We start from the raw sequence: 12,019 nt of genomic DNA, 5'->3' as shown, positions 1-12,019 counted from the left end.
AAAAAAAACAAAGGAAACTTCGGACACTAATTTCCAATGGATAACAGTGAGTGAACAGAAACATGAAACAGTGTATCAAAGGATGGTTGGTATAATTTAGGGGATCTCCAACTTCATTTTCTCTATTTTGCACAAGAACCCCTGCTTTAAAACAGAAATTCTGAACTTTATGGAAGCATTCAAGGTCTGGTTCTGAGCAACCTGAGCTAGTCGAAGACGTCCCTGCTCATTGCAAGGAGGTTGGGCTACACACCTTTAAAGGTGCCTTCCAACACAAACCATTCTACAATTCTATGAATCTTCAATCAAGGATTATAAACACAATACAAAGAAATTATTGATATTTTTTCTGTATTATCAACACAACAATTTTTTTTGTGACGTGTATGTAGATGCATTTCTGGTAGTGGACTATTTGGATAGAAAGATAGAAAATATTTTACACTTCCTGTTTTGTAAGCACAGACAAAAAAGATAAACACTTTAAAGCATTTTTTCATGGAAAAATCTGAGTTTTCATTAATGCATTTACAAAACACCTCTGGTCTGCAGAAAATTACTTTATTTTAACATTTGCAATCTACAACCTGATCAACTTCCAAACGTAAAATTCTACTGAAATGCCCATGCCTTTTTTTGAAAAAGAGCTCTATATTTTCTGTGCCACAGCAGGCAACTCCAGACAGAGCATTGCAAAGATTTACTAATTAACAAAGGTGATGGATTGATGGAATATGATGGAACAATGAAATATTATGAGCTTTACCTGGAGAGGAAGGAGCACTGGAAGACTGCTGGTCTGCGGAAAAGGATGGCCAGGAGCGCTGACAATCTGAGTCAGAGTAAAGATGCACATGAAACAGAGATAGAAGAGAGGGGGAAAAAAAAAAAAAAAGAAAAAAGCTCCAGACAGGCAGCTGAGGAGATGGAGACATACATAAAATACAGTATGTTCTACCTGACACAAAAAAAAACTGTGGAAAAGAGTTTGTATGAAACTTTACTACAGTGCACATTAGCAGAATATTAAATCGCCACTGAGGAGGCATCATTGCCTCTCCAAACCCATTCTTTACAACAGTGTCACCTGCTGCAAGACATTCCTCCCTACATCCCAGTTCCATTTTGAGGAAAGCAATCTATGTTTGCCCCTTTCTTCCTGACTTTTCTGAGTGTCCAGCCTCATACGGGTCAGACCTCTCTTGCTCTGGTTCCTACTGTTCACAGTGCAGCTATCTTCTGGCCAGATTTCAGGGGTTTGGAGAGTCTCAGTGCAAGTACTACATTGGGGAGTACCATTCTTAAACCACAACAGCATGCTCTTGGGTCTTTGCTGAACTGATAAAGCCAGGAGAAAGAAGGAAGGGGGAGAAAGCTGGAAATCTTTGGTTGCCCAAGGATACTGACAGGGATGCCAGATGCAGGATTCAGGAATGTGAAGACTGAAGTATAAGTGGGCAGTCTATAAATTTACTGAATATGAGAAAGTAGCATATGGATATGTGACTAGTCTTTCTGAAGGCCAAATTAAAGCTGAATGAGCAGCCTTGTATTCTTGTACTTCCTAATTTTTTTTTTTCTGAACTTTTGATTTGGGAGCTTCAGTTTTCTGTGTAGGTAATCTTATTGACAGTAAGTACAATTACGCTCTCTCCTCTTTATTTCTTTGAGTTGCTGTGAGAACAGTGTTAGGCAATCTCTCAGGTCCACTGAGCTCAGGTTGCCTGGCTAGGAAATACAAACTGAACCTATGATGGCTGGCAAAGCTCCTCTGATATTTCTCCAAGATGAAAGAATTTCTTGTTCATGTAAAACAGTGACTTGGTGTCTCTTGTTGCTCTCCTGATTTTGTTCCACCATGCTGACCCCCAACAGAGATGCACCTCTTGGAACACAGGAGAAGAGTGGAAACTGGAAAATGGGCAAATCAGGGGCAGTTAAGGAGGTTCAGTTTGTTTTCGCTGTTTTACCACCTTATTTGCACCTGTGTCCCATGTGGGTTCAGAGGAGAAACTGAACCTTGTATTTTCAGACAATTTGATCTAAGCATGAGCATCCTTGCACCTGATCACTGAAAAGAAGCCTCTATTGTCCTCTGAATCTATTGGATTCAGAGCAGAAAACTTACAGGTGGCTCACAGCACTCTCACTAAATCACAGAGGTCTTTTGCCCAGGCCTAGCTCCAGTCCTACAATCTTTGGGGAACACTCAATTGTTAAGAAAGTGCCTAAGCAAGCACATTAGAAACATCACAGGACTACATGGCTGCTTAAGTGATCACAGAATCCAGACAAACAGTAAAATAAATTATTTAATTTATGGGTCCCCATTTGTTCACAAATGTCTACAGCACATTTTTACAGCATGTACTTCAGAATGCACAGCATTGGGGCTCAAATCTGAAAGCTTTCTTCCACCTAATCTATTTATTTAAAAATTAATTCTCATCTATATGCTCAGCTAACTACTGGATAAATTATGCTTTATTTATAGGCAAATTGGTTTTTTTATTGTTTATATATACATGAGCAATTTTTCTCAACTATAAGGAACCCACTAGAGATCACCTATTTATATAAATGAGTGCTCACTTTTCTCTTTGTAATGAAACTGTGGGTGCAATTGTGATTACAAGCGTTAGAATGTATGTTTTTGTCTGTCTAGATCTCCTTGGCTGCAGAAGAGTTTTTAGAAACTATATGGCACTAGACACACATGAAAAGCACTGCAAACATTACACTGTCATAAGCTGGCATGCCATAAATAGAATTATTTTCCTCAACTTACCAAGCAATTTTAACATTCCTGTTTGTCCTGTATACTTGTAACAGTTTAGAAAGTAGAACGCAGATAAAAAAGAAAAAAGATAAGCGTCAGAAGAAATTACAGAAAATCCTTCTACTGAAAGGTATAGAGCTGATTTTTGAAATGGCAGTAGTAGGCTGCCAGCAAATCATATTGTCCTTAATCAGCTTAGAAATTTAATGATAAAAGGTGGAATCTAAGCATTTGTAAGGTGCTTCCATTTGATTGTTTTGAAGAAAGGTGTCTGTACTCAAATTCTGAGACACATTCAGCTCAGTACTTGTCCACCTTTTAACATTTCTACCACCAGATGAAATTTGCAATCATGCCTTAACAGAGGCCAAGAAAGAGTGGAAAAGTATGGATGATGCAGAAAAATGTGAGAGAAGCACACAAAAAAAGTACATTGAAAGTGAGCCTTTCTGCCGAAATTAAAATATGCCTCATGCCAGCCCACACTGCTATCTTATTTTGAAGGTCATTAAATTTAATCACGTCAGTCAAATGTTTGAGCAGAAAAAAACATAAGTACTTAAGGTATCTGCAATCAATAAAACACATCTTAAAAATTAAACCTTAATCTTGTTGCCAAAATTTGAGCAATACACATTAAAACCTTCTAATAAAGGTAAAAAAGCCACATTGTAAATTCAGACTTAACTTGGAAGTTCATTAGAGCAAAAAGAAATATAAATAAGCTGTTAATTATAAGATGATTATCAAAGTTCTTTCTTTTTTCCTCACACTGTACAATGGTACAGTGTACAGTGACACTTAATACAGATGGATCCACATTTATCTTAAGTACTTCTGCTTTCAAAAGTTGATTCACAGCCTACTCCACTGAGCAGATGGCAGGAGCACATGATGGTTTCATGTAGCAGGCTATGTTCAGTGCAGCCAAGACATGTCAGTCCTTTTTGGTTCAGGTACAAGCACAATACTAACACATCCTGGGTAAATTTCACATGGAAAGGCTGACAGCTAATCCCTGTAGTTTCAATCAGTTGCAGAATTGGGGAATGTGTGCACCAGCCCCAGAGTCAGTAGCTCTTCTGGCAGGCAGAAATGACAAATGATTTAGTTTGTCTGCAGTGGAGCATGCTCATTAAAATGATGGTTAAATCTCATCCAGACAAGCCAGCAACCAAAATCAAAAAGCAAAGTATTCTTCCTTTAGAATGACAAGAGCTTGTTCTGTCCCTCTCCCCTACAGATATTAAAAAGGACCTGTGTGTAAATCTAATAATAGAAGCCATTACAATTAATGGCATTTTATAATGGAACTCCTTACCAGAATTTTCATACGCTTCAAAATTGAAATGAGGTTTCCTGTCCTCCGCCACGTGGTCATAAGTGATGTGTGGTATAGTCAACATCCTATCTGGAGAAGAAGGCCCATTGTCCTTGTCTAACTTAAATTTCTTCTTTTTAACCTAAAAAACCCACATACATTAAATTACTCAAACCAAGCTACATTTAGTTGTCTCTTCAGTAACGTCTTCAATAACAATGCAGTCCCCAATGAGTTATAACCAATTAAAAGAGTTCCTGACCAATTACATTTTCATTATGCTATCCTGTGTTTCTCATTACGTTGGCTCCCTCATCCTGCTAAAACTAGAATTCTTCACACTGTCATTACCAAATCCCTTGCCTGCAATAAAAAAAAAAAATCTACTAGTTCTGCAGCAGCTCATATAAATCAAACTATTCTAGAATATCTTTACCATTTTATGGATGCAATAAATCATACCCTCAGCAAAAAGTAAATGGATATATTGCTACTGAACTCAGATGACCCTTGGAAATACAAGGGAAGATTTCTGCACAACATCCTCCCCTTCCATCTTGAGATTACTGTGCAATACTTTTACAACAGAGAGGACAGAGTATTACTTAATCTAAAGATTCTGATAAAGTTTTTTTTGTTGCTGTTTTTAAACAAAATTTTAACTTATGGAATCCGTTGGGACTTTTTTTTTTCACTTTCCTTATAGTTTTCCAAACAATAACAGTAAGTTACTGATCGATGTGCCTCAGTTAGGTCATTATTACTCTTTTCCAAACCCACAGATCCATTTAAAAAGTCAAGTTTGGGGAACTGAAGCAAATTAACTTATAGTTTCTGATGTCTATATACTGAAACTGTAAAAACCGAAATGTAAATAAAAATTTGAAACCACATAATAATCTGTAACACAAACAAAACAAACAGTCTCTAGAGCAAATTCAATCTAATTTAAAAATTTTTAATTACTCTAATAGGAAACATTAGTTACTGATACCATCACCGATTTCTTTGGTTTTGGACTGGGTGACAGCAAATGGTAATTCCTGGCAGGTTTTCGAATGTATATTTTCCATGTAGAAGAGTCTGGGTTTTCTGCAGCGTAGCATCTCCATGCAGTCTAGAACAAATGTTTTAAGCAATGGAATAATTAATCAATTACATTAGTACCTCATTGTACAACACAGTAATTTCCAAATATCACATTAGTCATTCTTTGTTTATTTTTATTCTTGAATTTGCCCACTGGAAACATAAACTCAGCATGGTTTAGAACCCTTATTTAGTAAACACAAACCACACAGTTAGAACTGGGCAAACCAGAAAGAAAGATCAGTCTTTTCAAGTGCAATTTTGTTCTCATTAGCAACAAACAAATAATGAGAGAGAACTCTAGACTGGATTCAACTTCTTACTCTGCCCCAGTTTCCCTACCTGACTTCCAGCATTTTACCTATTGCATTCTGTGTTTCAGGCTCTTACTCAGAAAAAAACAAGAATTGTTTTTCCATGCCTCACAAGAGTACTACCAGGAAAAAAAAAGGAATTGTGATATGATCAGTAGGGCTGTATTCATATGAAGAAATGAACCTGATGGCACAATGGAATAGTACCAGTGGCTAACTAGGAACCAAACCCCAAAACCAATCCTCTCTCTTGTCAGCCACAATGATTAAAGTACCACATTCTAAGACAAAAAGGAGGACAAGCAGGGCTAGAAAACAAGAACAACACAAGACAAAACACTACTGTATTCTTTCTTAAATGTCTAAACATATCTGAGTTGATTAATAGTTACTCTCCAAATTAAAAAGGCAGATCCCCACTTGCACACTACATAAAAAAAGGACACGTATACACAAACAAAATCTAGAGGAGGAAAGGCCAGAAAACACTAGATGAAAGAAACAAAGCAGGGCAGAATGACAGAGGAAAACAGACAGCAGTTGGAAAGTAAAGGATCAGACAATCACCATATAATTCCCTCCATGGTTAATAGGACACTGGAAGAAACAACTGGCCTCTAGAAGAAAACAAGAAGGAATACAGGGAAAGAAAATCACTCATCTGAGATGTTCTCATCTTGTACTTATTTTGTAAACATCTTGGTTCAAGAATAATCTTTTTAAAAGTTATTTGTAGAACATCTATTACATTGGGCTTTCAGAAATTCAAGACTATGATTAAATCATAATTACTACTATTAAGAACAGGTAGTCAGCAAGTCATTGTCTGTCCTCTACTCCTCCTTAACATTTCTGATGGAGGCAAGTACAACATTCTGGACATGCAGTCTCAGGCTTCCCAATAATTCGGTGTCGATTTCCCAAAAGAATCAGCGGGAACACTAAAAAAATCCATTCTTTATAAAACCATACGATATGAGTCTCACAATTTTTGGCTAATCTCTGGCTATAATCAGAGTCTTTTTCACATTAACTCTGGAACTGTTTAGTTTAAAGCATAAACTTTACAGTTAGCTACTGTTTCCATAAAGATCATGACCTGGAAATCCACATTGACTCATGAAGCCAGAAAAATAAGTCATATGAGAATGCAAAAATCGTATGGCTTAGGTGTACATCTAGTCTTCTTTTAAATTTGATCTCTGTGCTTCTAAAGCTATATGCAGATACTGAGCAGAGGGAGGAAAAAATTAGAAAAACCTAGAATGAAATAATATTAATACTTCTACAGGGTGCAATGCTGGCTCCAAGGAAGTAAAGGATAAAATCTCATTGACCATACTGACACTGAACTGCACCTGCATTTATAACAGATGGGATCAATATTTTCCTGCCTGAAAGTTATCCTACATGAAAAGGCTGATTTTGCAGAATCCCAGTGGTTCTCAGGCACCTATCCTGTAGCTGAAAAGTCCAAACAAGACTTCCTATTTACCATTCTCACTTATTTCTCCTAAATTTGAGATTTTTAAGAATTTATTTGTCCCAAGGAAACCGAAACATATTTGACATTTGTCTTTACAAGCAGCAACTTCTTAAAAGTACAGTTTTACATGAAGCCTCCTTTCTGTTTTTTCACTACTACAAGCATGATAATTCATAACTTTTTCCCCAGGTAAATTGTTTAATAATTACTGGGTAGCCTTCAGTTTTGATTTTAACCAGCTGAATTAAAGAGTTTGCACTAATTTGGAAGTGTATTTTTTTGCTCATTAGTTTACATTAAAGGCTGGATTTCCAAAACTTGCATCTGTAACTCCTGTACAGTTTTTAATGGGAATCAGGCATGGAAAAAGTGCCAATGGTTTGGGGGAAAAAAAGTATTATAAATGGAAAGAAATGACTGTATGCAATATGCAGGAACTCAGTACCTGTATGAGTGAGGCAGCAGCTGGAATTTGACGGTTGAAATGTTTCTGTCTTTGTTTCTGTTGTACCTTTAGGGCAAAGCCTGAACCAAGAATTCCCTGTGGAAAGAAAACACACTTTTTATTTTTGTTTTTATTTTTTTTTTAAGGGGAGGAAAGAACCACACATAAGCTTGCCAAATTTTGTTGTATTAATAAACTTCTATTCAGCATCATAAAATCCAACTAATTATTTAGAGGAAATGACTTAATACAGCAAAGTTTTTAGACTCAGTTATTATTACTTGTTGAAACGAACAGTGAATGCTACCATGCTCTGATGGAAAGCCTGTTGGATTCAGCTCCTTAAGAGGAAGCAGAAATTATATTTCATACCCTCTAAAAGCCTCACAAATGCTTGTGAAGGGGAATAACAGAATAGGGAAAAATATCAACCTGATGTGCTTAACTTCATTTTTATGAGAAAGTAAGCTTTGGCATGGCATGATTCAGGTCGTGTGGTATGGTAATTTCTATTTCCATATGTTAATCCATGGTGGGAGGGGAGGAGAGAGGATGAAGAAGAGGAAAATGCATATTTCAAAATGGTCAGAACTTCAGTGAGTTTGACACAAGCCCACCCAATTCACTCTCAGGACAAGGACTAACGGCACTGGATGGTGTACCACCTGAACTAGACTCCAAATGTAGTGCAGCTATGAAGTCCAAATTTAAGTAAAGACCAAGTCATTTATGTAGTGATTTGAACAGTTATAGACATATTTAACACAAGTTTTATTAACACAGGTAAAAATGAAATCTTCTATAAATCAGCTTACATGATTACACCTACTCATAATTCTTTTTCTACATATAGCAGAAGGATCAGAGCAGCCAGGGATCTTGGCTCAACCTCTAAGAACTGTATTAATCATCAAGTATTTTGAAAGGAACAAGAAATGCCCTTCCTCTTACATTCATTTAGTAAAGATCAAAGAGGTAAAATGATGCTCAAACATCACATATTTGGGAAATGAAGGATCATTTCTAGATCCAGAAGCCATACCAGTTGCATTTAGCCACAACAATTACTTTTGACTGTGATCTCAGCCAGATCCCCTTACTTAAAATGGCAACAAGACAGCATGCAACAGATCTTCAAACCCTAAATTCCCCCCTTGGGCCAACTCACAAGAACAACTTAATTCAGTAAAGAAAATCCCACTGATAAAGGGGTGTTTGTTGTTGTTTTACTTCAACAAAGATTAGGGAAATCTGACAGGCAAACATAAAGCACGGCTGTGAAGGCATGGCTGCCACACAATCATTTATAAAACTCCTTTGCTGGCATTCAAGTCTGATTTTAAAAAGCCTACCAAAACAAACAAACAAATAAACACACCACCACCACTCTTCAGTCAAAAAAAAGTAGCTTTGGGCATTTTTCATACAAATCATTTCATTTACCAGATCTCTCTTCTAAAATAAATGTGAAAGATATTAGAATGAGGAGGGGAGAAACATACGCTCTAATAGCAAATTGATGCTGGAGAGTTTAAAAAACTACACTTAATTATCCTCCTCTGCAAAAGGTTATGTACCTTTAAAGTAAGCAACTAATTTAAAAAAGCCACTGGAATTTTAGTAGCTATTATTTCACATTGTGAAGAATTTTTGTGAAGGTACTGGCGTAAAGGTATTCTCGTCCACCTTGTACTATCCCCACCACTTCTCTGCCACAACTACACAAATATCTGCAAACACAATTGTCCTTGTCATTGAACTGAAAGACCTGCAGAAAAAAAATCATTTTAACCACAAGTTTCAGGTGGCACAAACATTTTAAAAGCACAATTCAGGGATACTGCTGAATTTGTGAAAAACATACCCTTAACTACCCTTGGCACTGAATATTTGTGTTTTCAAACCACAGCTTAGGTTTTGCTGACTGTGAATTTACCCTTGGTACTCAAGTGCCTTGTTTCTTGTTTGAAAGTATTTGGGAACCTGTTTTCAGTGCAAACAAAGTGCCATAACAGTTTAAAAGGTCAGCTCTAGGTCACTTTTGAAAATGGGACTTTGGCCATGGACAGATGCTAATTTGGCAAAGAACTGCATCAGTGTCCCTGGCTGCTGATTGTTGTCTCTCTGCCAGTGACACTTTTTAGTCAGCTTTTCTAGAAGGAGGATGTGTATGAGAACTCTACAGTTCACCTTGGACCTAATCAATTGAGTAAACTATGAGGGAATGCCTTAAAAAGCCAAAACATTGCCAAGTCGCTGAGTCTAGAAGTAATTAGAAATAACTTCCTTTACACTTCTGAGATGGGCAGAAAAAGTACATTGAATTAAACATCTTTTTCTCAAAGACATCCCAAACCTAGTGTTGCAGACAAATACACTGCATATTTACTTAGTTACTTTCTACAAGCACATATATTTCAAATACAATATAAAATTTTAATACAAAGCTTTCATGATATCAGATTAAACGAAAGGTTAAAGAATCAGGAACAAAAGTTTCCTCTGATGACTAACGAATCAACACCAAACTGACAGCAAAAGTACAAGATAACCTACCGCAGGTAGTGCAAAAAATGAAATTGCAAATACTGAAAAACAAGATGCAATGGTCTTTCCTATCCAAGTCTGAGGCACTTTATCTCCATAGCCAATAGTTGTAACAGTCACCTGCAAAGAGAAATATAGAGAGTATTACAGCAAGTATTAACATGGCAGTTTTGGGTTGTTGTTCTCTCTTCCTTTTGTATGTATTTTAAAGAAACATTAGCTGCATTCCTAACTCTTCCAGTGACACACTGTGTGAGACTAGTGAAGGTAACTCTTCTCTCCTGGTTTGCTTCCCCATCTAATACCAGATGGAAAAACATAAAGGAAGTTGAATTACAACAAGATACATGTTTAAAATCTTCCAATGTAAAACCATTAGTTTATGTCTTCATGGCTGAGGCAACGGTACAGCATATGAAGTTACTGGGATATAGGCTGCCTGCCCATGTCACACACTTTCCTAAGGGAAAGGCTGCCAACAGTTCTGAACTGGTGATTTTGTTTATGGGCATGAGATGTTTGCTGAAAGTATTACAGGGCTGTTGCATAAAAAGAGCAAACATATACTGTAACCATGCACTATGCCTGGGGTCAGACATCAAGCGTTCTAGAGATAATATCGGTATAAATAGCAAGAGAAGCTGAAAAATTTCCATGTAGTAAAGATCCTGAAAACAGTCTCATGAATCATCAATTCATATAAAACACTGAGAGCAAGAACAGATAATTTAAAGCACACATGCAGGAAACATCTGCTGAGTTTTGCCTTTCAAAACACTGAAGCAAAGATTACCACCACAGTGATGCAGCATAGCAAGGCTTAAAAAGTAATTATTTGCATGAGCTCAAGGAAAGAATGTATTTGTTTGAAGCAGAAGGATACATCTGGCATCTGAGAGCAATTTAAATTCACCTATTCCACCAGCTATTTCTGAATTTGGAAACTGGAAAGATTTTTATCTGTGACTTCGAAGAAGGCTAACCAGATCAGAGCATGGGAAACCACACTCTAAAGCAGTTGAAGCTCACCTCAATTACTGGCTGCTCAGACTTTCTTCTGACAATATGGGCCTTCAGCTGCCCAGGACACAGAAGTTTGTCCCACAGTAACATACACAGGCCATTCCCACCCTGTCCTGCAGCTAGTTCACCTACCTGTCTGCTCTAACACACACTACCCAGCAACTGCAGAAATGCAGGCAATGCCCAGGGCAACATCTCTACTTGAGGACAGAAGGGCAGATTTATAGAGGCAAGATGGTTGTTTAGGGGGTGAAGGGACGCAGAACTTGTCTTTGGGGAAATAAAAGCTCATGCCAAGAACTTCAGGGAAGGTATGGCTGTCACCCACTTTAACAATTCTCCATTCCTACTAAAAGATGAGAGGAAAATCCTGTGTATGTAAATTTTGACCTGGGATGTACCTCAAACACACAAAGCAAGCCATCCATACTTGAACTGTCCACCCTCCTCTAAGCAAAATCATTATGTGTCAGCCAAACACATGACAAAGGGGCAGCTTTAGCTGCTTGAGGTGGTGATGTTTATTGCAAGTTTATTGCCAGTTGCCGATACTCAAAATATTCAAGAATTGGTTTTTAATTTTTAATACAAGTTTTTAAAATATGGCATATTTACAAAACTGTTTCATACTCTACAGAAGTACTTTAAATAAGGTAAGTACCCAAGTTCCTTTGCTTGTATTCCCCAAAATTGTTATTAAAATACCACTTTAATTCAAGACCTGATGAGGGGCTGAAGGGGCAATGTTATCTCCTTACCTACATAAGAGGGTGGCTTAAAAAAAAATTCCGAAGTCTAATTACAATTTCACGTTCAAAAATACAGTATAAAAAAAGGAAATATAATTATAGGAAAAGTTATGGCCGCCAATACCTTCTTACAGAAAAGATTATTAGAGAAAATCGTTGTTTATTCCTTCATTTTTGAAAAAAAATTATAAACCCTTGTAACTGAAAAATTTTACCAAATATTCTGTGTTACAGTCTTCAAATCATGTTAATTAAGTAGAAATGTA

The 12,019-nt window shown here is 36.9% G+C and overlaps 1 protein-coding gene across 2 annotated transcripts in view; it reads right to left on the bottom strand.

Annotated features, from left to right (window-relative positions):
• The window catches only part of KCNQ1 (potassium voltage-gated channel subfamily Q member 1), a 342,106-nt gene that overhangs the window by 233,195 nt on the left and 96,892 nt on the right, over nt 1-12,019 (bottom strand). The window contains exons 6-11 of one of the 2 annotated variants that reach the window (XM_017813959.1): nt 9,991-10,101; nt 7,435-7,530; nt 5,095-5,217; nt 4,101-4,242; nt 2,789-2,815; nt 767-832 (exon numbers count right to left, since the gene is read on the bottom strand). In XM_017813959.1, coding sequence (XP_017669448.1) covers nt 767-832; nt 2,789-2,815; nt 4,101-4,242; nt 5,095-5,217; nt 7,435-7,530; nt 9,991-10,101 — 565 coding nt within the window. The remainder of the gene's footprint in view (nt 1-766; nt 833-2,788; nt 2,816-4,100; nt 4,243-5,094; nt 5,218-7,434; nt 7,531-9,990; nt 10,102-12,019) is intronic. The other variant, XM_017813948.1, reaches the window with a different exon arrangement.

The sequence above is a fragment of the Lepidothrix coronata genome, unplaced genomic scaffold (assembly GCF_001604755.1).
Source record: "Lepidothrix coronata isolate B3197 unplaced genomic scaffold, Lepidothrix_coronata-1.0 Scaffold1, whole genome shotgun sequence".
Taxonomy (NCBI): Eukaryota; Metazoa; Chordata; class Aves; order Passeriformes; family Pipridae; genus Lepidothrix; species Lepidothrix coronata.
Note: the sequence above shows the minus strand (reverse complement) of the source record. Positions and strands in the feature narration are given on the sequence as shown.